The sequence below is a fragment of the Rhineura floridana genome, chromosome 11 (genome assembly GCF_030035675.1).
Source record: "Rhineura floridana isolate rRhiFlo1 chromosome 11, rRhiFlo1.hap2, whole genome shotgun sequence".
In the NCBI taxonomy this organism is placed as follows: domain Eukaryota; kingdom Metazoa; phylum Chordata; class Lepidosauria; order Squamata; family Rhineuridae; genus Rhineura; species Rhineura floridana.
In genome coordinates, this window is record NC_084490.1 from 968,846 (window position 1) to 996,040 (window position 27,195).

The 27,195-nt window shown below is 49.5% G+C and overlaps 2 protein-coding genes across 4 annotated transcripts in view; one reads left to right on the plus strand and one right to left on the minus strand.

Moving 5' to 3' along the window:
* Positions 1 to 1,405, minus strand: part of LRCH4 (leucine rich repeats and calponin homology domain containing 4) — a 52,877-nt gene extending 51,472 nt beyond the window's left edge. Inside the window, exon 1 of one of the 3 annotated variants that reach the window (XM_061590849.1) lies at positions 935 to 1,405. In XM_061590849.1, the coding sequence (XP_061446833.1) occupies positions 935 to 1,127 (193 nt within the window). In that variant the 5' untranslated portion in view covers positions 1,128 to 1,405. The remainder of the gene's footprint in view (positions 1 to 934) is intronic. The other 2 variants (XM_061590848.1, XM_061590851.1) reach the window with 2 other exon arrangements.
* On the plus strand, positions 964 to 22,424 carry FBXO24 (F-box protein 24). The gene is made up of 11 exons (XM_061590852.1): positions 964 to 1,731; positions 4,048 to 4,172; positions 6,829 to 6,927; positions 7,075 to 7,233; positions 7,541 to 7,779; positions 9,667 to 9,934; positions 10,866 to 11,024; positions 12,200 to 12,321; positions 20,825 to 20,956; positions 21,313 to 21,483; positions 21,965 to 22,424. Exons 2-11 carry the CDS (start codon positions 4,157 to 4,159, stop codon positions 22,292 to 22,294), a joined length of 1,695 nt encoding a protein of 564 aa, XP_061446836.1. The 5' UTR covers positions 964 to 1,731; positions 4,048 to 4,156; the 3' UTR covers positions 22,295 to 22,424.
* Positions 22,425 to 27,195: the final 4,771 nt, after the last annotated feature.

A 27,195-nucleotide genomic window follows, 5' to 3' on the forward strand; every position in this document is an offset into this window, starting at 1 on the left:
CAATCTATGCACAGATAGGTCATGCTGAAGACACACACATAAGCACAACAAACCACCACTTAGAATTCCAAGAGGCAGCTGCTACCTTTGGAGAAAAGGGGCTTCCTTCAACAAGGAGAGCCTTAAGTACCTGGCCACCTGGTGGTCAAGAGAAAGCCTTCTGAAGACTACAACGCAGAGTAAATCTGATGACCACAGAGAGAAAAAGGTGCATTGGGGAAACCTTGATACAGAAAAATAAGTGGAGTTTTTGGCTGCATAAACACCACACATTTAAAGGACAAAGAGTCCCAGGAACTGTAGTTTGTTAAGGCTGCAGGGAATTGTAACTCTAAGGGTTAATCTACATTTCCCAAGATTCTTTGTGAAGAAAGCATGTGCTTTATATGCATGAGGTGCATATAGACAACCTGAGGACAAGATACTAAACCAAACAAGGATGGAGCCCTCCTCATCAGGTGACAGGAACAAGGCAGAGGCCCATCCCTGGGCAGAAAAGTACATATGAGCCCAGGCAAGGACCAGCGAAACTCAAATTTCTGCCTTAGACAACCCAGTCTCAGCTTAGCCTACCTTGCAGGGAAGCTGTGCACATAAGGGGGAAACCCAGGAGCAATTAGACACGTAAGCCCAACCAACCAAAATGCTAATTTCGAAAGTGGGTGGCTTTGGAGGGAGGGCACAGCCAAAAAGGGCGTGACCAGAAGGAAGATTAGTATTAAAATATACAAAAGAGGTGTGAAAGAGGAAAGAACATCCATCGACAGGTGGAGCCGATAAAGGGGGCGTGGCCAATGAGAAAATAAGGTGGGGAGGGGGTCTTAGAGGTGGGAGGAGCACAAAGGAGCGGGCAACGGGGAGGAGCTACGGGACTGGGGGCGGAGCAAAAGGCGCGTGGCCCGGAAGGGGAAAGGGGCGTGGCCGAGCAGCTCACCCGCTTGCGTGGTATCGCTGAGGTCCCAGCGCCGGGCTGCTCCTCCGGGGAAGTGCCTCAGGCGCCGTCCAGCCAGGCTTAGGCTGCCCGAAGCCGCCGCTTCTTCCAAGGCGCGCTCCGGGCCAGGGAGGGGACCGTGCAAGGAGGGAGAGGGCGGGGGCAGCGACGCGGCCCCGCCCTCGCCCGACGCCATCCCGCAGGCTCCGCTGTGTTCGCTGCGGTAGCAGCTGTCCGAATGAGAGCTCGGAGGCAGAGATTGCGAGACCCCAGCCAAAGGGGGCGGTGCTCAAGTCGTCGCCTCAGCCTCTCAGGAGCCGGCCACGCAGGACGCCACCAATCGCAGCGCGCTAGGCGGGACGTACCCAAACCACACAACCAATTGGGTGAAAACCGACCGGCAGGTCTTCCTCCTTCTGCTCCAATCAAATGCACGGAAGGAAGAACCGGGGGTATAGTTGGTGTCCAGCCAATGAGGCGTCCGTGAAGAGCACTGGCTATAGTTTCAACCAATCAATTACAAAGGAGGCTGATGGCCCGGCCCCCCGTCTTTAAGCATACTGTGACATCCCCTCGAGCCTCCCTCAGCCAATGGAATTCGAAGAGGCAATACGTGAAACTTATTGACCAATCATTAACCAGACAACTAGAACGTAGCTAATCACAGCATGCAGAATGGAGACGTGATCTGCTGCTTCATCAGTGATTGATCGCTTTTATCACCAATCAGGCAAACGGTGACGCCCCTTCGTATTTATGGCGGCAACGGTTGAAATAATTGAATACCGAGCCAACCCCAGGTAAGAGACTTTTTGCTGATCTTTAAGCAAAGATCGGCGACGGAAGAATGAAGAGTGGCATAAATGCCGGCCAATGAATAGGCGCATATCCCTCTGCGAGGGTGGGCGCTGGGAGGGAGAGGTGGAGGCCAATCAGCGTTAGCCTCGCCTCAGGAAAGGCGGGCGTTACAAGGAGGTTGGCCAACCAATACCAGGAAATGGAGGGAAGGAGGGGGAAAATCAGTGTCTGACTGACAGGCCATCCTGCCAATAGGATGCCAGGTTGCTGTGAAAAAAGGGCGGGAGGCAACAGACATCTCCGTGCATCATGGCGCGGGCGTAGCTGCCTTTCACCCATCTTCACTCAGCGTGTGCAGAGTGCCTTCCCCACTCCCCTTTAAATCCAAACCATGGTGTGGGGTGGTCACCTATTAGTCAACTACTCTTTGAATCCCAGAAGAAAATGCTTCTTCTCTTTGAGCATGTGTAGAGTGCCTTTCCCCTCATTGCTAATTAACTTCAAGTTGCCCCAATGCAGCTGGGATTCCTCTTGCCAGAGGGGGCGGGGAGGTTTCATTTCTAGCATTTTGTGTAGATTTATTTTATTTATTATTTAACAAAATTGATATACCGCTTGACTATAAATGGAACCTCTAAGGGATTTGCAAAATGTTGTGCAGTTGTTTTATGCAAGTCTTTGCCAACCTGGTGCCCTCAGCTGTTTTGGACTACAACTCCCATCAGCCCCCATGTCTGATGGGAGTTGTAGTCCAAAACAGCTGAGGGCACCAGGTTGGCAAAGGCTGCTCTATGCCATTTTGCTCCCCATTGCCTTGAGCATGGGGACTAAGGTTAATTAGTCAATAACTGGTTGCCTAGCACACCCTTCTTCACCATGACAGCCTGACAAATAACACAGGCCTGTGGGGGTGCCACATCCACACAACCCACAGTGCCTCCGCTCTTGCGCTACTCAGCTTCAGATGCCATTGCCAGCTAAGCCGGCACCCTCTTCTGCTGCACACTCCCACACAACCCAGGCCCACGATTATCTGTCGTTGCCAGAGCTGCTGATACATGGTGCTGGTGTAAAAAGAGAGCAGGGAGGGAAGGAAAACGGCAGATGGTGAAAGGTTGGTGGATGGGGTTTGGTAGGAGTAGACCGAGGCAGGCAGCTAGATAAGGGGGCAGAGGCTGAGAGGAGGGAGCGTGAAGTTCCAGTCCCTGATTTTAAACCCTGAAAAACTGAGATGTGCAACAATCAGCCATGTGTTTATCTATTCCCCGGTGTTTCCTCATGTTAAAAGTGGTGTAGTGGTTAGAGTGTTAGACTAGGACCTGGGAGACCAGGGTTCAAATCTCCATTTAGCTTGAAGCACACTGGGTGACCTTGGGCCAGTCACTGCCTCTTAGCCTAACCTACCTCACAGGGTTTTTGTGGGGATTAAATTAGGAGGGGGAGAACCAGTACGCCACTTTGAGCTCCTTGGAGAAAAAGTGGGATATAAATGCAATAATAAATAAAATAAAGTGACTTTCCTGTCTATAGAACCCTAGCCACCACACACACAAGGCATGAAACCTCAGCCTACATGGGACCTCTTTGAATTGCAGCACAGCATTGGCAGGTAAAAAGAGTAACCCTTCAGCGCAGTGTTCCCCCACCTGCTTCCCTGCAGATATTTTGAACTATAACTCAACACTGTGCTGGCTGGGGCTCCATGAGTTTCATTCCAAAATATCTGGAGGGCACCCGGTTGTCAAAGATTGCTGCAGTGATACCTGCCCATGAGAGTAGCATGGGGGGGGGGAGCTGGGGAGCAGAGCAGGCCGTAGTGGGCCAAGAGCAAAAAGGGTCTGAAGCCAGGACACTTGGGTTCTCTGGAATGAGAGTGGAGACTTGTGGGTTAGAACTAGGGGGCAAGATCTAGAATTCCTGAGTTCTCTGGAAGGGAAAGGGAATTCAGTGAGGGGGTAGACTAGAAGCACTTGATATGAAGGTGCACTCTGAGGGAGCTGGCCGCTGGAATTATCAAGCTTTAAGCTGAGTCGCAGTGTATGCTGTATTTCTTTGGTTAGGGAGGAAATTTCCATGGTGTCTTCATAATAAAGGCAGTTGCAAAAATGTGGCATTACTTACACCAGCTTTCCTCCCAACCGTGTGTCCTTCCCATGTTTTGGAGTACAGCTCCCATCATCCTCAGCCAGCACGGGTGTATGGATCTGTGGCTTCTGGGAGTTGCCATCCCAAACTCCTGGACGGCGCCAGATTGGGGAAGGCTGTCCTCAGCAGCCCATCCGCACCTAACCCTCTTCTTATTCCTACTCTCAAACAAGTGGGATCAGAAGTAGCTACAGGGATAAAGCCAACCCTTGACCTGCATGGATTCAGAAGCCACTGACACCTCTACACCAGCTTCCTCTCTCACTTATCAGCCAGTGCTTGATGCTGCAAAGGAAAGGTAGGAGAAACAACAGAACAGATAGTGATAAAACCATCGTTTGCCGCTCAGTCCTTCAGGTTTAAGAATAACCCTCAGTGTATGACAGAAGCATCGCACAGTACAGATATTACTAATGAGAGAACTCACTATGACTCTAAGGAGAGAAAGTCACAGCCTCAGCCCTCATAGCCCACTGCCCCTCAGCATCACATTGTGAGGTACTGGGGAACAGAACAGACCATGGAGTGCTGGTACAAATCAGAGTTGTTAGCCTGATCCAGGCCCTGCGGCACACTTCTTCACTGATCTTTGATCCCAGGACCAAGGTGGTCGCTAGTGCTCAGGTCATAAACACAGTCCCAGATAGGTGCTGATGTCACAGTGCCCCAGTTACCAGGGGAACCCCAGTCTCTGTGAAGCCATCAAGACGGCCATTATCACATAGTGCCATGTCCCCCAGGGTGATTGACCTTGTGGGCAGAGGCATTCGTAAGCCTTGGCCATGCTGGACCCAGCAACAAGGGTGGGTCTGAGAGCTCACACCCACCACGCTGGCTATGGCTGGGCGGGCAGACATGAGCGACAGGCGCATCGCCCGAAAATTCAGAAGGAGAAAGCTCCAGCGCTTCTCCCACATCTCTAGCATTGAGGAACCGCTTGGAGTGAGCATGCTATATTTTTGCCACAGGGCAGGGAGGAGACCTGTGTGGTAAAGTTTCCAAGAGAGGAGGGAGGAAGCACTTTGGTTCAGGGGCTGAAGAAGCACCTCAGCCAAGGGGGAGCTTTTCCCTTAAACTGGCTGACTAGGGGTTGCTGCTTCTCTCATTGCTTGATTACATACACAAATCAGTTTAAAGCAAACTGTCTAGCCAAAGTGAGAGCCAAGCTACACAATACTTTCTTTAAATCTGGAGAAATCCACATGAGCAGGCTTTTTCAGAGGGTTTCTTATGAACATGTCAGTATTGTGACACACCCCTTCGTGAACAATCTTTGAAAAGTGGATTGCAAACAACAAAACAGACTTGAGACACCTTAAAGAGTAACACATTTATTATGGCATAAGCTTTAATGGACTACAGGCCACATCAGGATTTTGCAAGGCCCGCTCTGAGGATGCCTGTATTCACAAGTCCAGGTTCAATGCAGCTAAAACAACTGCACAAAAAGTAAAACTTCATGTTATCTTTGCTATGTAAAAAAAGTGTCACATGAGTTGTGTCTACTGGGACAGAATAACTTCTCGGCATCAAATATACAGAGCAAAGAAAACATGTTTTCCAAGGGAGGGAGAAAGATTCTGGCTTCATGTTTATTTCTAATAAAGGGTCCTGTTGCCTCCTGGTGTTCATCCAAGGAAATGCATCCAGATTTCATCCGCTATCTCTTGAAGTATTGCTCCTAGCAGTCCGATTCCATTTTCATGACAAATTTAAATTATTATGAACCCAGTTTCACATTGATACTCTTCAACATTTTTATCAATGACTTAGATGATGGGGTGGAGGGAAGCCTTATGAAGTTTGCGGATGATACGAAACTGGGAGGGATAGCTAACACAATGGAAGACAGGAATAAAATCCAAAGGGACCTGGATAGACTAGAAAATTGGGCTGAAATTAATAAAATGAAATTCAATAAAGACAAATGCAAGATTCTGCATTTAGGCCACAAAAACAACATGCACGGGTACAGGATGGGAAATACCCGGCTTAGCAGTAGTGTGTGTGAGAAGGACCTTGGAATTGTAGTGGATCGCAAGTTGAACATGACCCAGCAGTGTGATGCTGCGGCAAAAAAGGCAAACGCGGTTTTGGGCTGCATAAACAGAGCTATAGTTTCCAGGTCGAGGGAAGTAATAGTCCCACTATATTCTGCATTAGTCAGGCCTCATCTGGAATACTGCGTTCAGTTCTGGGCGCCTCATTTTAAGAAAAATATAGACAAGTTAGAGCGGGTTCAGAAGAGGGCGACGAGGATGATAGCCGGTATGGAGAACAAGTCTTATGAGGAAAGGCTGAAGGAACTTGGCATGTTCAGTCTGGTGAAGAGAAGGCTGAGGGGCGACATGATTACACTCTTTAAGTACCTGAAGGGCTGTCACATAGAGGAGGGTACAGATTTGTTCTCTGCTGCCCCAGAGGGTAGGACTAGGTCTAATAGTTTTAAGTTGCAGGAGCGTAGATTCAGATTGGACATTAGAAGGAACTTCTTGACAGTAAGGGCAGTTCGGCAATGGAACCGACTGCCTAGGGAGGTGGTGGGATCCCCTTCGCTGGATGTCTTCAAGCAGAGGCTGGACAGCTATCTGCGGGAGATGCTCTAGCTGAGGATTTCCTGCTGTGAGCAGGGGGTTGGACTCGATGGCCTACAAGGCCCCTTCCAACTCTATGATTCTATGATTCTATCCTGGCTTCCCTTGAAAAGCCCTGGGCAATCATTGTTTTGTGCTGGAATTCAACAGGGGATGCATTTTCTGCCACTGTATGTTCATGCTGGGGGGGAAGCTACACCTAATGAATTTTTGCCATCCGTGAAGCAGTTAAAGACACAGGTTTCCTAGGGGTGACCAAACTTGAGGTCCAGCACTTTTCTTCTTTAAAACTAAGCCCTGGGGATAAGATTGTGCCTGGCTGCTCATGCTGTTGTCTCCCTCCTCTTTCCCTGCCCTCAGCAGCCCAAGAAGAAGCGGCGGAGCTCATCCACGGAGGCCACGGAAGACAAGAAGGGCAGAGGAGATTCCACCTCTATCCAGATCTTTCCTCCAGAACTGGTGAGTGAACCTGCCTGGTGGGCGGGGGAAAGAGAAAGAGAGTGGGGGTCACAGGGAATTAATGGGGCGTGTGACCCTCTCTGTGCCCACCTTGACTGAGTCCCCCCCTCTCTCTCCAGCTGTATTACATCATCTCCTTTTTGCCAGTGAAGGATGTGGTGGCTCTGGGCCAGACCTGCCGGTACTTCTACGAGGTGTGTGACAGTGAGGGGGTCTGGCAGAGGATTTGCCGCCGTCTTTCTCCTCGGCTGCGGGATGAGAACTCAGGTGGCGGCCGGCCATGGAAGAGATCGGCCATCCTCAACTGTCAGTATACCCCAGTGGCTGAGCAGAGGACATGAGGGAGGAGGGCAGCAGCTTGGACAAAGGAGGGGGGATGTTTCCACATCGTGACAGGACTCTCCGCATGAGGAAAGTCTTAACTTTGCCAGGGGAAGGCATGGCCTCTCTTTGGCGAGGGAGAGGAAGGGTGGCCCTTTGTGGAAAAAGAGAACTCCACAAAGACAAAAGCAGGCCTTGTCCCCATCCCACCCCAGGGAAGGGAAAGGTGTCGCTCTGCCAGCTCCTTCAGACAGACCCAACTCCCCTGCCCTGGGGTCTCTCTGTCCCACAGACACCAAGGGCTTGTACTTCCAGATGTTCAGCGGCCGCCGGCACTTTGTCAGCAAGACAGTTGCCCCGCTGCTGTCCCACGGCTACCGGAGGTTCCTGCCCACCAAGGACCATGTCTTCATCCTGGACTACAATGGCACCCTCTTCTTCCTCAAGAACGCCCTGGTCTCCTCCACCATGGGCCACATCCAGTGGCGCCGTGCGTGCCGCTACATGGTGCTTTGCCGCAGTGCCAAGGACGTAGGTGCCCAGGAGGAGAAACCCCTCTGCTGTGGGCGGGCGTCCTCCCCTCCACCCCTTCCTCCTCAGAGGGGACAGCGAGTGGGGGAGAATATTCCAGAGCTGTGTTTTGGCATAGCAGTTGTAGGTAGAATGCTCTCCTGGGTGAGAAGATAAGAGGGAGGGAGGGAGGGAGGGAGAGCAAGAACGTGTGCCGGCACAAAGCAGGACCCTCTCCCCTGGCATGTGGGGCACACACGCCCTTTCCAAAACTAGCTCGCTCATGCAATGAAAAAAAATGGAAATGGACTCCCTTCAAGTCAATCCCGACTTCTGGCGACCCTACGAATAGGGTTTTCCCGGTAAGTGGTATTCCGAGGGGGTTCACCATCGCCTCCCTCTGAGGCTGAGAGGCAGTGACTGGCCCAAGGCACCCAGTGAGCTCCGTGGCTGTGTGAGGATTCGAACCCTGGCCTCCCAGGTCATAGTCCGGCACTCTAACCACCAGCATGAGAAAGAGTCGCTCTTCCTGTTAGCACATCCCAGACAAACTGTTCTCCCAGCACATTTATTCATCTTTTGCTTCTGCTCACCCCCTACTCTGAGACATCCAGAGTCACAAATCTGAGAAGAGTGACTCTGGACACGGAGGGCTGCAGAAGAGACCTCCCCATTTAGGCTCAGGCAGGGCCGCCTGGGGCTGCACCCTACGCAAGAAGGCAGCGTTGGTCCCCATTTTCATCTGCTCAGTTTCCGCAAGGCAGGTGCTCTTAATTGCGGAGCAGGGACCAGTTAAGAAATGGGCAAGAGTCCCATTTAAAGTCCATTGAGAATGCAACCTACAAATCTTCTTAAAGTGGCAGGCTTACACACAGGGGTAGATAAATCACATTTAGTGTTTCTCAACTGGCTTTTTAAAACCAGATGTAAGATATCCTTGAGATGCTGCTCCTGCTTAGTATTTAGGTAGCAGGTTTCCTTCCTGGCTTTATACTGCTCTGTAATCTTTACAGTGGCTCATATGGAGGCACATTGCATAAAACCACCCAGTCAACTGCTGAGCTAAGATGTGAACTGGAGGCTTCCTGCTCACAGCTCATGCTTTTAACAGCTGTGCTACACTTGCCCTTAATAGCTGAGCCAGCCTTACTGGCTTTACTGCCACGCTAGCTCATAGGGCAGAGCAGGTGGACCTTTTTCAGCTCAAGGGCCAGGTTTCCTTCTGGGGAACCTCCTCAGGGCCACAGGAGAGTGGTGGGTGGGGCCAAAGGCAAAAGTGGGCAGAGCAACAAATGTAAATTCCAGGCTAGTTCCTGCCCATCCTCCTGCGCCCGTCTCTCCCTTCCGTCCCCATTCAGACACGCAAGAGTCATTTTCGGAGTTCAAGGACATCTTCCAGGGCCAGAGAGGCCTGGAGGACTGCACTTGGCCCCCGGGCCTGAGGTTCCCCACCCCTCCTGTCCAAGAGTGAGGAGAACATTGGGGATCAGGGAGGATAATCCAGCCAGGGCCTCAGGAAGTCTGGCTTAGGATGGGGAGCCAATATCTTGCCTTTTCATAGTGTTGTTTTAATGCCTCTGTAGGGAAAAGAGGCAGACAGGCCTGTGGCATCTTAATGTTTAACGTGTTTCACCATGAGCCTGCCTAAGCCTACGGAAGCTAATCGGAAGCTGGGTGCCCCCACAGGATTCTTTGTTTCCTTTTGCTACAGCAGTTGGCAAGTCCTTGGTGCCCTTTCAGCAAGCAAGAGGGAAGGTTCTGCTCTGTTGCCCCTGAGTGCCCAGCCTGGCCTCCCACTCACACGTGCCAGCTACTTCTTTCCCCTCTAGATCCCCCATTGGTTCCTGCAACATCCCAAGATCTCTGGCTGCCTGACGCTGGGTGCCTCCTCCCTTCTTCTGCCTGCAGTTTGCCACGGACCCCCGGAGTGACACTGGGTACCGCAAGTACCTGTATGTGCTGGCTACCCGTGAACAGCCGGTCACTGCAGCCACGGGGCGCAGCAGCGAGGGCTCTGGCACAGCCACTGGCAGCGGCCGCCTCTGTGACTGCGTGGAGGTCTATCTGCAATCCAGTGGGCAGCGGGTGTTCAAGATGACCTTCCACTTCTCCATGAAGTTCAAGCAGATTGTGCTGGTGGGACAGGAGACAGAGAGGTCCCTCTTGCTCCTGACAGGTGAGAGGAGACAGTGCCGAGAGACAGCCTCCCAAATCAGCAAAGGGGAGCGGGGGGGGGTCATGTGGCAACAGAGGCTGCAATTCAACGAATGCTCCACCCACCAGCACCCCTGCTCACTGCTGATGCACCTAAAGAGGAGGCCCTTCAGGGCAGAGCTTGCATCCTTGCTCCTGAATTTTGCTCCTGTGAATGTTGCCAGAATGGGGTGCACTTTGCCCCTTTCCCCGGGGTGCTTTTGCCTACCACAGAGTTTATTTTTTATTTATTTATTTGATTTTATTAGTCGCCCATCTGGCTGGACACCCAGCCACTCTGAGTGACGTGCAAAAGCAAAAACAATAACAATATAAACAATGTAAAACATCAAAAGGCTAAACAATAATACTAAACAGTAGGTAGAGGCCAACTCCGTTTCCATCATAGGGCTTCTCGCCTGTATAGTCCGAAAGGTGTATCTTCAAATGGAAGCTCCTGGAGTAAGTCTTCCCACACATAAAAACCAGTGCGGGTGATAGTCCGTCTGCAATATCAAAGGCAGCCTCCCCTCTTGATCTTAACGTCCAGCTGTTCCAACAGAGAGGGGACAGGATGGACAAGCCCCTCAAAGTCGAAACTAACAGGGAAGTTCTTCTAGAAGAAGCCAAAAGCGAAAGTGCCGGGATGTAATGCAAAGTGTGGTATTTCAGTACTGGAGATTCATTCACATGAATTTGCCAAATACAGTCCTCCTTGTGAGGGAAGAAAGAACATATTTTGTACACAGAGTATGTGCAAACCATACAGAAATGAGGCACGACCCTACCGCCTTCCTCCATTCACCCTCACCCAGTAGTCCACGCCATCACTTCGATGGCCTTTGCCTGTGTAAATGCAGCCTAACGTTCTTCACTACCATTCCCTTCTGTGGGGTGGATTTTTATCTCTCCAGAGGAAGGGAAGATCTACAGTTTGGTGGTGAATGAGACGCAGCTAGACCAGCCGCGCTCCTACACCGTCCAGCTGGCATTGCGGAAAGTCTCCAAGTGCCTTCCCCACATCTCCATCCGCAACATGCACTCGAACCAGAGCAGTGCTGTCTACCTGACAGGTAACTCAAAACATGCCGGGCAGGCCAGTTTCAACCCAGAGGCCACCACAATGGACTCCGCAGACACCACCACCAGGGCCCCTCAATCTTGCATCACTATCACTAGCTCCCATTCATCTAGTATCAGCAGAGTGCCAGGTATCACAAACACACACAACATGGTCCTCCCTGACAGGGCTTGCAAGTGTCATCAGAAGGCTCAGACTGAGATGAGAGAGGCCAAAGGCTGAGAAGTGGCTTGTGGGGTTTGGAGGAGGAGGGTTAGGTAGGACTGGAGTTGTAAGCAGAGGGAGCCTGAAGAGAGAGGATTTGCTGAAGAAGTAGGTCTGGAGGGGAAGGGGAGGCACAATGATGATCACAGAGGGCGAGGTTGTTTCAGAGGCAGCTTAGCAGGTGCCTGAACCCTTACATCTCAGCTCCATCACTGAGATAATCTGCAGGAGTAGCTTTGGTCGTCCCCTGAGTTAGCGAGGCTCATTTAGCAACAACACGAAATTGAGCCTTCAGTTTCATTGGCCCAGTCCTCTGCCAACAGAGATTCAGCAGGCGCCTTCTGTTTTAACTTCTAAGAGCCTGCTGAAAACCTTTCTGTTCTGCCAAGCCTATGCAGACAATTAAGATTGCACGCTTTTCCCCCACAACAGTTGACCTTTGTTTTTATGTATGTATTTATTTATGTATTGTACTTAAATACTGCCCCATAGCCGAAGCTCTCTGGGCGGTTTACAGTATTTTTATTGTTGTTTATTTTATGGTTATTGTTGTTGTTAATATGTTGTAACGTGTTGTAAACTGCTTTGATGTTTTTTAACAAAATAGGGGTATACACATGTCTTTAAATAAAATAAATAAGAGTGGGAGCAGGAGACTGGGAGCAAGGATGATAACAGCGGAGTTTGCATGAGCAAACAGCAGGGGGTGGTGTAAGAGGTGAGTAGGGAGGATGTACGGTTCTGAAAGTAAGAAACAGAAGCTTGGCCTTGATGCAAAATATGACCAGGAGCCACTGCAAGGGTGGAGGAGTCGATTCCCAGAATCTCTGCTAGACTCCAGTGGGGAAGAGCCCTTAGCCCCAGCCGTCTCCCCTCAGATAGTTGGATCCTACTCTGGGGCAGCCCTTCTGTTTCCATGCAGGGATAGAGTTGATCAGCAATGATCCTGTCTCCCCTCCACAGATGAGGGCACCGTGTACTTTGAGGTCCACTCACCTGGTGTTTACCGTGACCTCTTTGGCACCCTGCATGCGTTCGACCCGCTGGATCAGCAGATGCCCCTGGCCCTCTCCCTCCCGGCTAAGGTAACATAGAGGTGGGGCTCTGTCTTCCCCTCCCGCCCCTGCCCACAGGATTGGGCTGGCATCAAGCAAGGAAGAGACTTGCACATGAAGGGGAAGCAAGGTGGGCCACTGCGGTGGGGGAATGCCAAGAAGGTTGCAGTGTCTCTGAGGGGGATGTTTCAGGGAGAATTCCACGTGCTGGAAACAAATGTCAGCATCTAGATACCTGCTGAGCCTCTCCAGCAAGCCTCAGTCTTGATTCTGCCATTGCTGCTCTCCTCTGATGCCTCTCAATGCTTGCAGCGGCCCCTGATGTTCCCAGACGCCATGTTTCCTCATAACACCCTGGCAACCTCCAGATGTTTTGGACTACAACTCCCATCAACCCCAGCCAGCATTAATTTCAATGGCCCTATTCTGAGTAAAAGTTAGTTGACTACAATCCCGTATAAGTCATTTAAAAACTAAAATAATTAAGACCCAGTCTGAAAACTAAGAAGCCCAGACTGTGAAAGACCACTTGTTTTAAAGGCCTCGGTGAACAGAAAGAGCCCGCCTGGTGAATGGCTATGAAGTGGTGGGCTAGGATTGGGGAGTCCCAGGTTCAGGTCTCGCCGTGGAACTTGCCTTGAGCCACCATCTCCCCCACCTTCTGATGGATCTCCCTCACAGAGATTGTAGTGAGGATAAAATGGGGGTGGGGAGGAAGAAGAATATCCCTTGTGTGCTGCTTTGAGCTTCCTGGAGGAAAAGCAGAATACATGGGTTCTAAGCAAACGCATAAATCTTCACCTGTTACCAAAACAAGACCATAAAGGTGATACCAGGCAAAGCACTTGGGGAAGACTGTTCCATAACCAGTATGCCACCTCTCCCTAACAGTGGTTACCTACCATCCTTCATGTGGTGAGGATCCCCTCATTGGATTGTCACCTTGCAGTGGTGAGTGGGCTTGTGTGTTGTAATGAACCCTGTGAGAGATGCCGTCGGGAGTCATGTACTCCCAGCAGGGTCACCCATGGTGGTAAGGTTGAAGGGAGAGGAGCCAGACAAAGAACAATCCAAAAATGTCCTCAACGGCAGAACGGGTGGAGGATAACAACGAGTACATTACAACGGCTGTGAAAGTGGATGAAGGCTGCAGCAGATAAAAGACTTCCAGTCATTGTGGTACCCATGCCATTGGATCAAAGCCTTTTTCTGTCAAAATTGTGTGTTGATCATTGTGCGCTGATCTCCCCACATAAAAAAAATTAATGCACAGGCGTCTTCAAACCAACTGAAACCAAAAGTCCCATGGCGATTGGCAAATGGCTACGGGGGCAGGATTGTGAAATCTGGAAGCCCCTAGTCATGGACCGGCACATGGGCAGTGGATACAGACTGAGTTGTCCTGGCTCAAGGACTGAGGCAGTTGAGTAATTCAGCAGCTATATCCACAACCTACTCAAGATCCACTCTGCGTACCCCGTATGGGGAGGGGGCTAGAAAAGGTGCCCTAAACATAGTCTGCCTCATCTCTCTCCCTTACTGGAATACCGCGTCCAGTGAGGTCACCACTTAGCTGTTGGAAAAGACAATTGAATTTTGGAACATGGAATATACAGACATTGCTAGACAATACAGATAGTGAACATCCTGAACGCAGGACTGCCATCATCGTGAGAGAGTTGAGATATTTTAATATTGACATAGCAGCACTCCAAGAAACTCGAAGAGCAGGAGAGGGACAATTCAAGGAAGAAAAAGGAGGTTACACCTTCTTCTGGAAAGGACTGCCTGAACAAGAATGACAAATACATGGAGTAGGCTCTGCTATTAAAAATTATCTTTTAATTTTAATTATAGAATCACAGAATAGTAGAGTTGGAAGGCCATCGAGTCCAACCCCCTGCTCAATGCAGGAATCCAAATCAAAGCATTCCCGACAGATGGCTGTCCAGTTGCCTCTTGAAGGCCTCCAGTGTTGGAGAGCCCACTACTTCTCTAGGTAATTGGTTCCATTGTTGTATGGCTCTAACATTTAGGAAGTTTTTTCCTGATGTCCAGTTGAAATCTGGTTTCCTGCAACTTGAGCCCATTATTCCGTGTCCTGCACTCTGGGACGATCAAGAAGAGATCCCGGCTCTCCTCTGTGTGGCAACCGTTCATGTACTTGAAAAGTGCTATCATATCTCTCCTCAGTCTTCTCTTCTCCAGGCTAAACATGCCCAGTTCTTTCAGTCTCTCCTCATAGGGCTTGGTTTCCAGTCCCCTGATCATCTTTGTTGCCCTCCTCTGAACCCGTTCCAGTTTGTCTGCATCCTTCTTGAAGTGCGGAGACCAGAACTGGACGCAGTATTCAAGATGAGGCCTAGCTCTCCGATTAAAACTCGCCAGAAACCAGCAGGCAACTATTCTAAGTGCTTATGCACCAACACTAGATGCTGATGAAGACATCAAGGGAATTTTTTATACCCAGCTGGACACCATCTTATCAGAGATACCTATGGAGGATAACATTATCCTCTTGGGCAATTTCAATGCAAGAGTTGGGTGTGATTTCGATTTATGGCCAGAAACCATTGGGAAAGAAGGCATTGGCAATAGCAACCTGAATGGCATTCTACTTCTGACTAAATGGGCAGAGCATAATATTATTATTACAAACACACTCTTTCATCAGAAAAATAAATTTAAAACATCATGGAAGCACCCTTGGTCAAAACACTGGCATCTCCTGGATTACGTAATTGTCTGTGCCAGAGATCGTCATGATGTACTCACTAGGGCCATGACGAGTGCCGATGACTGCTGGACAGATCAGTGATTAATTCGATCCACTATGGCCATTCATATTGTTCCTCAACGTAGGCTCCAAGGAAGAAAACCAAGGCGTAAAATGAACATCCACGCCCTTCAAGATCCTATTAAGCGAGCCTGCTTTCAAACGACTCTCAAGAAACATCTACCGACGGAACTCCCTGAAAACGTTTAGGTACACTGGATTAAACTGAAGACATCCATTATTGCAGCATGTGAACAAACTATTGGATACCAAACTAAGAAACATCAGGATTGGTTTGATGAGAATGATAGTGAGATTGAACATATCATCGACAAGAAAAGGAAAGCCTTCCAGATATGGCAGAAAGACATTAACTGTGCTGCTAAGAAAAATATATATGCCAGTGCAGAGGCTGAGGTCCAAAGAAGAAGAATCCTGGTGGATAAAGAAAGCTCAAGAAATCCAGCACTTTGCAGATGCTCATGATGCACGGGGCCTATTTAATGCCACAAAGGCCATCTATGGACCAACAAATTATGGTAAGAACATAAGAAGAGCCTGCTGGATCAGGCCAGTGGCCCATCTAGTCCAGCATCCTGTTCTCACAGTGGCCAACCAGGTGCCTGGGGGAAGCCCACAAGCAGGACCCGAGTGCAAGAACACTCTCCCCTCCTGAGACTTCCGGCAACTGGTTTTCAGAAGCTTGCTGCCTCTGACTAGGGTGGCAGAGCACAGCCATCATGGCTAGTAGCCATTGATAGCCCTGTCCTCCATGAATTTGTCTAATCTTCTTTTAAAGCCATCCAAACTGGTGGCCATTACTGCATCTTGTGGGAGCAAATTCCATAGTTTAACTATGCGCTGAGTAAAGAAGTACTTCCTTTTGTCTGTCCTGAATCTTCCAACATTCAGCTTCTTTGAATGTCCACGAGTTCTAGTATTATGAGAGAGGGAGAAGAACTTTTCTCTATCCACTTTCTCAATGCCATGCATAATTTTATACACTTCTATCATGTCTCCTCTGACCCGCCTTTTCTCTAAACGAAAAAGCCCCAAATGCTGCAACCTTTCCTCGTAAGGGAGTCGCTCCATCCTCTTGATCATTCTGGTTGCCCTCTTCTGAACCTTTTCCAACTCTATAATATCCTTACGTTCAATGGATGGTACCAAACTTCTTAAGGATGAAGAGTCTATTGCACTGCGCTGGAAAGAGCATTACCACAACCTCCTTAATCGTAACTCTGCTGTGGCTGGTGAGGTCTTCTCGCAAATTCCACAACAAACAAACTAGAGATGAGTTTGCAGTATCCCCTAATTTGGAGGAAGTCAGTAAAGCCATCAACCAAATGAAGAACAACAAATCCAGAGCTTGGAAAAGTTACTTTTTTGAACTACAACTCCCATCAGCCTCAGCCAGCCTCAGTGGACCTGATGGGATTCCTGCTGAAGTCTTTAAAGAAGGTGGGCCTGGATTTACACAACTTCATAAGCTCATCGAAAAATTGTAGATGAGGGAGGACTTTAAGGACACCATAATTATCACCCTTTTTAAGAAGGGTGATAGAACAGATTGTGAGAACTATCGAGGTATCTCTTTGCTACCACAGGTAAAATCCTTGCAAGGATCCTCACAAATCACCTTCTACCGATCTCAGAGGATGTCCTCCCTGAATCTCAAAATGGGGGGACGGGGAACAGTGGACATGATCTTCACTGCGCAACAGCTTCAAGAAAAATGCCGGGAGCAGAATCGGCCTTTATATATGGCATTTATTGATCTGACTAAGGCCTTTGATATTGTGAATCGAACTGCTCTCTGGACCATCCTTCTGAAAACTGGATGCCCTGATAAATTTGTGAATATTTTGTGACTCCTTCATGACAACATGACAGCAACAATTTTGGATAACAATGGCTTTCAGAGCAATCCATTCAGAGTTGGATCAGGCATAAAACAGGGATATGTCATTGCTCCTACCTTATTTGCTATCTTTATTGCTATGATTCTACACCTTATTGAGGGGAAACTTCCTACTAGTGTGGAAATCATATATCGAACAGATGGAAAGCTTTGTAATCTCAGTAGGCTGAAAGCAAAAAGTAAGGTAATGTCAACCCCTGTCGTAGAACTTCAATATGCCGATGATAATGTAGTCTCCACCAGAGCTTGGAAAAGTAACTTTTTTGAACTACAACTCCCATCAGCCCCAGCCAGCATGGCGCTGGCTGGGGCTGATGGGAGTTGTAGTTCAAAAAAGTTACTTTTCCAAGCTCTGGTCTCCACACATTCAGAGAAAGATCTTCAAATTATTCTAAATGTCTTTGCAGAAGCATATGGAAAGCTTGGGCTCTCACTTAATATTAAAAAACCAAAGTGCTTCATCAACTGGTGCAAACTAGTTCCTTTGTAGCACCATCAATCCAGCTTAATGGTGCGATGCTGGAGAACGTTGATCACTTCCCCTGTCTTGGCAGCCATCTCTCTGTAAAAGCTGATATTGATGCTGAAATTTAACATCGTCTGAGCGCTGCGACTGCTGCATTCTCCCAAATGAAGTGCAGAGTGTTCAAGGATCGGGATATTCACAGGGAGACCAAAATGCTTATTTACAAAGCCATTGTATTACCAACCTTACTGTACGCCTGTGAAACATGGACTATTTATAAAAGCCACTCCCAACTTCTTGAAAGATTCCACCAACACTGCCTCCGGAAAATTCTGCAACTTGGGAAGACAGATGGACTAATGTTAGTGTTTTGGAAGAAGCAAAGACTACCAGTGTTGAAACAATGATCCTTCAACATCAACTTCACTGGACTGACCATGTTGTCCGAATGCCTGATCACCGTCTTCCAAAGCAGCTACTTTACTCCCAACTTAAGGATGGAAAACGGAATATTGGTGGACATCAAAAGAGATGTTCTTAAAGCGAATCTAAACTAAAAAAATGTAAAATGAGCATCGAGAACTGGGAAGTCTTTTTTTTTTTTTTTACAATAATTTTTATTCAGATTTTCATAAAACATACAAAACAAAATCATAAAACATTCAAAGACAAAAAACAAAACAAAACAAAAATGATTAAACAAAAAAATTAAATGATGACTTCCCATTTGTCGCAGATCAAATCAGTTATAGGTCTACAATATATAACAATCCTGTCTCTTAAATTATATTATAAAATCACTTTCCTCCAGTAGTTATCTTAATTAATCGTCAAATCTCATAAACATTACTTTATTCTTTCCACAAAAAGTCAAAGAGAGGTTTCAATTCTTTAAGAAATATATCTATCAATTTTTCTCCTAATAAACATGTTGATTAATCCATCTCGTTAATAATAATAATAATCTTATTGTCATAACCATAGTCCAAATAAACATATCGATTAATCCATCTCATCAAAATCTGTTAGGTCCAATAATTTCAATAGCCATTATTCCATTATCCATATTAATTCCATCTTCCATCTTCAATAGTCCTGTTAAGTCCAGTAATTTCAGTGTCCAATCTTCCTTTATCAGTATTCCATAATTTGCTGTCATAACCATAGTCATATAATAAGAGTCTGATGGGAATTTCCTCTATCCCAAATATTTTCTTGCCATCAATTCTGAATAAGTTGCTGAAATATTGTTGTAAAGTCATATCTCTGTTCTTCTTTTTTACAAAATGCACTGGCTCATCTCTTGAGAGTTTTTCCATTGTCACATGGCTGCAGTTAATTCCATATATTTTCTCTATATCAAGCTCCATCACGTCATTCCAGTCCAGAAGATTATCCAAGCCATTGATAACTTTATCTCTAATATCTTCATTAATTTCTTCAGAGATAACGTTAAATTCCAAACAATAGATTTTATTTCTAATATCCATAAACTCCAGATCTTTTTCCAATTCCACATTTGTTCCAATCTCCAGGGCTTGTATCTTCCCTTTATTTTTTCTTTTCTCATCTCTGATCTCATTCTCCTCTCTCACAGGATCCCCTATTTCTTTAAGCTCCTGCGTCATTTTGCTCAGTTCAATTTTCAGCTCCTTACTGCCCTGTCGCAGGGTTTGTTTCGTTATCTCAATCTCATCCATTATTTTCTGAAACATAATTACTTCCAGATTCTCAGCCACTTTCTTGATTGCCATTTTTAAAACCACGAAAACAAAACAAAACAAAAATAAAGAAGAACCACTTCTTATTTCAGCAACAATTGGGTTAATATTCCAGGCTTGATGACATCACAGTATAAACAGAGCAGCCTGCCTTATCTCTCTATGTTCAAGAATACAAAACAAATTTAGTTCCCAGCATCAAAACAGTTAGTGGCGTCGTGAAGAAGCAGATTCGTCAAAATAAAATAGACCAAAAAGATAATAGTCCCAGACAATATAATGTTCCTCGGAATAGAAATCCCTCTTCTGTGTATATCTTTAGAATGCACTTCCAGGACAGCTTTTTGCAATAGAAACAGAGATAAGCTGTTAATTTCGTGAATAACAGAGAAGAGTTATAGCTCACCCAGAAGTTCTTTAAAGCTGATTCATTTGACAAATCTCTTTTTGCTGCAACAATTTAAACCAAGTAAAAAAAAGAATAGAAAGAAGGGTGCTTGCCTGTTAGTCCGTTTTCTCTTTGAAGAAAAGATAAACGTATCGCATTAATCAGATAGAGCTTGTTCGGAAGTCCGTCCGGCATTGCTGGCTGGACCTTTTCTCATAAATTAATGAAATCCAGTCCTCCCAACAAAAACAGGCTTTTGAGGTTGATCTCTACGTTTCTCCCTGCCCGGGAGAAATTTCATCAGTCAAAAAAAAAATGTTCTGACTGATTTATATCTGAATAAGCTTCTTTTGAGGCGGGAGCCTGTCTCAACAGCAGGCACAAGCGAAGTCACCCTTCCCGGAAGTCGAGCACTGGGAAGTCTTGGCCCACGAACGTCCCAAATGGAGGTCAGCTATTATCAAAGGTGCTATGGACTTCAAAGAAGCATGAATACAGGGCAAACGGGATAAGTGAGCTAAGCGGAAGGCACATCAAACAAATCCTCATCGTGACCATCTTCCATCTGGAAACCTATGTCCTCACTGTGGGAGGCTGTGTGGATCCAGAATTGGCCTCCACAGTCACTTACAGATCCCCCGTTAAAGACCTTATCTTGGAAAACACTCTTACTTGGCCAATAGTGATCACCAATAAATGATGAAATGATGAGGGCACCCAGAGGAGGGCCCCTTAAGGTTCAGGAAGATACCTATGGGAGAAGGCAGGACTTTCAAGTAACTTGATCCCAACGTTTTTAAAATACAACCAGCACTGTAAATTGGACCCAAAACCAGAGTGTGAGCCAGTGTAGCTGACAGAAAGCGCAGGCATAACATGCTCAAACTATCCAGTCCCAATTAATAGACTTGCCAGTGGCACTTTCCAAATGGTGCCCAAGTACCCAGCCAAGTAACTGTTCCCAGGTTGGCCTGAAAGGGAATGTTCTAGGCCGGCATGATTCAGGGTCTGGAGGCAAGTTTAGGCAGCTCCTCTCCTGGTTGCAGGTGAAGAGGGACATGTACTCTTCCTGTGCTCAGAAGAACTAATTTAGCAATGTGTCATGTGTTTCCAGGAAGCAGGCTTGTCACTGATGACAGGCTTCAGACTGAATATGTGGGAGCCCCATCTCAGATTCAGCCTTGTGTCCTTATTCAGTCCATAAGTGTGGGTCAGACTCTCTCTCTCTCTGCACCTCTTTGTCCTTCTCCATTTGTGCCAGGTCCTCAGCTGTGCCCTTGGCTACAACCATTTGGGGCTAGTGGATGAGTTTGGGCGGATCTTCATGCAAGGAAATAACCGCTATGGCCAGCTCGGCACAGGGGACAAGATAGACCGTGGGGAGCCTGCACAGGTGAGAACAGCCCACCCTGATGCCCTTTGCACCTTCCAGAGGGTCCTCTAAAGCAGGGTGGGTGGAGGACCTCAGATTGCCCATTCTCTGATAAGCATCCACCCCTTGCAATGTCATTGCGGCCCCTATTAATTTGGGCCCACCCTGCTTTTTGGTCTGGCCAGACACATCTTTGTAGACTGTGAGTCTCGGATCACACTGTGATAGAGCTGGATGACTGAAACTTTTTAAGACTTGGATCATTTAATCTGACCCTCTGCCAGCAACAGGAACCCTCCCTGAAGCAATCCAGATGGCAAAGGATCCTCAGCCACACTTTGATGTCGCTCCCTGTCCCTCCTTCCCTCTCTACCCAGGTGCACTACCTCAAGTGCCCCATTGACCTCTGCTGCGGCCTCAACCACACACTGGTGCTGAGCCAGAGTGGGGACTTCAGCAAGGACCTGATGGGTTGCGGCTGCGGAGCTGGGGGGCGTCTGCCAGGGTGGCCAAAAGGCAGCGCCTCTTTCGTCCGGCTGCACACCAAGGTGAGTGGTGCCGTGCGCCAGGAAGAGAGCGGCGAGGCTGCAAGTACGAGGATATGGAGTCAGGAAGGAGGCCGGCTGGGTAGGATGGCATTGACGGTGCAGTGAATTGCAGCCTGAGGGTGTCTGTCACTCTTGGGGAAGGGATGGGCATCTCTCCTGCTGTCCCCTTCCCATGTTATCCCCAAATCTTTTCTCCATGTAACCAGTAACTGGAGAAGAAGTTTCACAATCTGGAAAAAAAAAAACCTCGAACTCCACTACTAAATGAGAAAGAAAAACTACCCCCAAGTTTTGAGGAGCAGATAGAAGCTGATTTATTTGCAGGATCTAAATTTATTCCATCAAGTTGTTTCATAATTCTGAGTGTGGTTTTATCTCCCAGTTTTCAATGCCCCTCTTTGGGGGTTGGGGTGGGCCTCCATCCCATCCTTTGGAGCATCCCGTGTGGTGCCTGGACACTTGTCCCCTGCCCCCGCCACAGGTACCGCCCTGCGCCCGCCGTATCTGCTCCACCCGCGAGTGCCTCTACATGCTGTCCAGCCACGACATTGAGGAGGTGCCTGCCTACCGTGAGCTGCCGGCCAGCAAGGCAGGAGTGGCGTCGAGCGACACGGAAGCCATGGCGGCCCGAGCCTGCGAGGAGTACTTGAGCCAGCTGCACAAGTGCCCGACCCTGGAGGGGCGCATGGCCAAGATGAAGGAAGCCGTTGGCAGCATGCCCCTCATGACATTCCAGAAGGACTTCTTTTGGGAGGCTCTGGACATGATCCAGCGGGCGGCTGAAGTCCGGGAAGCCCCTTCTTCCAGCTAGCTCGCAGATCATGGCTCCCTCTCACCCCATTCCTCCTGTCCACCCCCACCCTTATACACATCATGGATCATGATTAACAGATAGAGAAGACTTCACACTGAACAATTGGGAGTAAATAAACCACAAGCACAGACCTCATGCAGCAGCCTCCGTCTGGACCGTGCCAAAGGGGTAAGTGACCACAGGCTGACCTGGGGCATCGGAGGGACCTGGCGGGCAAACATGGCATGGGCACTTTGGGTCTGGCTGTGGTGCCCATGCAGCCGGCATCAGGCCCACTGGCTTATCCTCCCCACCCTCCAGCCCATCTTCTTTAGCCTTGGTTCTTTGGTCCATTCATTACTTATTCTCAGTCAGGAGAATAAAGATAGGTGAGCAATCTTTCCCCACCTGTGGTAGAGAGGGCAGAGCAGCCATGCGTTGGCTTTAGGGCATCACCAGATATTGGGAGCATGGCTGGCTTCCCCCAGTGAGCTCTCTCCGCTTAAAGGGGCTGGTGTGCCACGTCTCCATCTCAGAGGACAAAGGCCTCCCACCACACACCCCACCTTAAGAACTGCCCTCTGCTGCCAATCCAGTGTCCAGGGATGCAGGTGGGCATCAGTGGAGAGCAACCAGCCTCTCCAGGTCAAAGTTCCCAGCATGCACTGGGGGAGGGGGAGGAGAGAGAGGGCGATCAGGAGGTGGCTGAAATGATGGCGCTGTCGGCCCAGAGATGCCCTCAGGCCCACAGAAGCCACGATGGGCCCTGTGCTCTCTAAGGAAGGTCCACGAAGCAGCAGACAGATTCCAGGTGCCAGGAGAGAGTCCCAGAGGCCCTGCTGCTCCCACCTGCTTCTGTCTGCAGGATGCATTCCCTACTAGGCAGCCCCCTGAAGCTGCAGCCTCTGCCCCCTGCCTGCCGCTTTTCTGGAGAGAGATGCAGCACAGCCTGGCTAGGCAAGCCACTAACCAATCCCATGGCTGGTTCCAGGGTTTCCTGGCCTAGATCAGGGTCTGATATTCCCCAAGACCTTTCGTGGCAGGATGTTTTTGATTTCTGTGAATGGATGGAGCCTTAACAGAGTCAGCTCAGGGGAGCATGGGCTCCTGGGCGGGACGTTTTACAGGTTGCAGGACTCGCAGGTTAAGTTTCCTCCAGCTGTGACCACGGCAGTCAGAAAGTGTGCAGAGTAGGACTTGCACGTCTCTTGCAGAGCTGGCATCTTGCCAAAGTGGACCCTCAGCCCCCAGAAGAACAGCTAAATTGACTTTAGAAGGAGCCGTTACTCTGACAGAGCACCTGCCTTGCATGCAGAAGTCCAGCATCATTCTCTGACAGCATCCCCAGGGAGGGCTGGGAGAGGTTCCCTGCTGGAATCCCTGGAGGGCTGCTGCCGGTCAGTGCAGACAGAGCCCAGCTAGATAGAATAATGGCCTGACTCAGGGTAAGGCGCTTCTGGTTCTGCATGTGGATGAAGACATGAACCCAGAGCCCAGGGAAGAAGGAATTTGTTTCCCACAGCTGAGGGAGGCACTGCATGAAAGCCCCTCCCCAGTTACTCACTGCATCTACTGCCCTCTGCTGGGCTGCTTCATTGGGGCTCAGGCTCAAAAGGGGGAGGGCCACAGCTCAGTGGCACAACATTTGCTTTGCATGCAGAAGACCCCCGGAGAGATGCCCTGCCTGACGCCCTGGAGGGCTGCTGCCAGTCAGGGTGGACAATACTGGGCTAGATGGACCAATGGTCTGATGCAGCATGGGGCAGCCTCCTCTGTTCCTGACAGCTCAGCCCCAGGATGCATCATCACCTGTGCAATGGCTTTCAGCAAAAGCGGCAGGCACTTCCCCCTCTTTGCTACCCCCAGAAATTTGGGATTAATTAGATTTGGGTTGCAAGTTTGAGAGTGCTTGAGCGCTCGCACACATCTACACACTCTGTCTGACGTAGAAGGCCAGCTTTGGCGAGCCCTGCTAGGCCTAAAGGGCCCACAATGGAAGCCCCACTGTGAGCCTCTCCTTCGCCAGCCTCTGGCCCAGGGCTGCTCTGTGCCACTTTCACCATGACGCACCCTGGCAAGGGATTTCCTCCCTTTGTCCTTCATCTCACCAGGTCTTGGTTCTATATTTAGCAGCCCCCTCCCCCGGAGCGCCTGCCAAGTTCCCTCCTGCCATGATTCAGGGTAGCCACTCAGCCGCAGAGGCTTGGGGGGAGTTCTGCCCCCCACTGGCAAAGGTCTTGAATGCTGATCTTCTTGGGGAGCCTCAGCTGTTCTGGCCCAACTTCCCATGCATGTCACTGAGCTCAGCCCCCCCCCCCAGCTGTCCCTCTTCCCAGCCCAGGCAGCAAGCCTGGCACAGCTGCTTCCTTCCTTATCATCCCAGCATCTGGAAAAGGCACACTGGAGCTCAGGTCGATGGCCAACAGATGTGAGGGAGGAGGGCATCGGAATGGCCCTGGTAGGTCCAGGCAGTGCCGCTTTTCTTTCTCCCAACAGGGGCCTGGGATGGGATGGGGAGGCGGCGCCATGACAGACCCCTGCCTGTCTCTGAGCATAAAAAGCTGCCCCCTCTCCAGGCCAGCTCACTAATGGCCATCCTGACTGGCAGCAGCAGCTCTCCAAGGACTCGGGGAGATCCCTTTCCCAGCCCTAGTCAGAGATGCCACTGGGGACTGAACCAAGGTTCTCCTGTATTCAAAGTGGGTGCACCCTCCTTCTGTTCATGCCTGGCAACGGCAGGCAGGCAGCCTCTGAACAGGGCAGTTACCCTTCAGGTTGGCTGGGGCTAGTTGGATGGATGGATGGGTTCCCTGCTGCTAGCTGGGTGGCCGAGGAAATTCTTTTGTGTGAAGCCACAGTAGTAGTCAGGGGCCACCGTAGCATCTTACGGCTAGAAGCGCCGTGGATGGCAATGCCTCATATCCCTTCCTTTTGTTCATCTCTTATCTACTCTCTTATCACTTGCAGTGGATGAGCCTGAGTACTCTTCGGTTTCCTTTTCTTGTATTTCAGTACAGACCCAACTCCTGGATTTCTCAGCCTTGGTCATGTTCCTCCACTCCCCACAAGCTAGACATGCCCAACAGTTGAACCCTTTTTCTCCCTGACTCAGCCAGCTGCCCAGCTTGCCTCATCTGGAGGAGCCAGTGGCATGTGCCAGGTCTTCCAGCAGCACCAGAGGTCAAGGTCAGCTGGGCAGCACATGGACACACAATGTTTTGTCTCTGCCTTGGACTCCCTGCCCCCCCCCCGGAGGGGAATGTGGTTCAGCCCATTAGAGCAGCTGGGAGGTAGGAGCTTTGGCTGGCTGGCTTCCAGGCCCCCTTGCTCCTACACTGAGTGAAGGAGGAGCAAACACTTGGTGGAGATCTTGGAATATAGAATCATAGAGTTGGAAGGGGCCTCTGAGGCCATGGAGTCCAACCCCCTGCTCAATGTCGGGATCCAACTTCAGCACACCTGACAGGAGGCTGCCCGGCTGCCTCTTGAATGCTGCCAGTGTTGGAGAGCCCCCACCTCAGTGGCATATAGTGGGGACAGAAAGGGACTCTGTGCAGGGTTGGGTGGGGGTGCCCTCTTCACCTTTGCTTCCCAGGGGTGAGCGGGAGAACTGACCCCCTCACACTGGCAACCAGTTTTTGCTGCCAAGCCGGGGGGGGGATTTGAGACTGTGGAGACTGCGGCTGCTGCACAGTTCAGGGCAGAAGGGAGACCTGCTGCCCTGCCAGGAGCTGGAGGTCCCTACAGGCTACTGTTTGGACTCTGAGACACCAATAATCCCTTACTAGAAAACCATGTCTCCTGGGGAAGAGGCGGATGCTCCTGGGTCTGCTCAGGAGTCAGGATACAAGCATCAAGTGTAAGGCCTTTATTGGCCATCCGACTCCCCCCTCCTCTCTCTCTCTCTCTCTCTCTCCCTCTCTCTCTCTCTCTCTCTCACACACACACAGACACACACAGACAAATACAGACCTTGCTCCTTGCTCAGACAAGCCCCAGCAAGAAAAGGGTCTGAGACTCCTGCACTCCCACTTTTAGAAATTAGGCACTGAAACCTGCACTGTCCAGGAGAAAGGGGTGGGAGGGGGCAAAAGGCTGGTGGGTTAGATAACCGGTGTCAGACTGCCACTGCCAGTTTCACACAGAAGTAGCAGGCCATGATGATGCCTTTTGCCCTGGCTGCCTTCTCACCACCACCAGCAGCAGCAGCAGCAGCTGCAGTCCCCTAGCATTGCAGGGACCTCAGTTTCTCTCAGGAGTTATTGGGGGCGGGGTGGAAAAAGAAAGGGGGAAGGTGTCCTTTTGGCCTAAAGTGCAGGGAGAGGCAGAAGATGGCCTCCTTCCATCCTGCAGAGCCCTTTGACATGCAAGCTCTGAGGCAGCCGCTGAAGTTTCCACTCCAGCTATTTTTGCTGCTGCCGCGGCTGTTCCCCTCCCCACAGGCACACACACAAAAAGAACTATTTTTGTGCATTAGACACAACCACCTCATGTGTGCATGTATATATTTAGGCCGAATTAAACCCTTTCCTAAACCTGTGGGCCTGGGAATCAGGGAGGAGGCTTCTAGGCAAGATACCTGCTGAAGAGAGGCAGAGGCCAAGATAGGGCGGGAGGGGGAGGGTACTTTGTCAGAAGAGGCTTCCAGAACATTTCTGTTGTTGCTGTTGTTAATCTTTCAGAAGAGAAGGCAGGAGGGCTGGTAAAGGCAGAGCTGATGAGCAGAGTAAAGTCCAACACTCAGCTAAGCCAGATTCACCTTGCAGCCTGCTAAAAGCTTTACTAAGCCATCCTTTGCCATCCTGGTGATCTCCTGATGGGAGTCGTAGTCCAAAACAGCCAGAGCGCACCGGTTGGTAAAGGCTGGCCTAAGGGTACGGCAAGCTCTAGGATCCTACTTGTGGGCTTCCTCTGAAGGC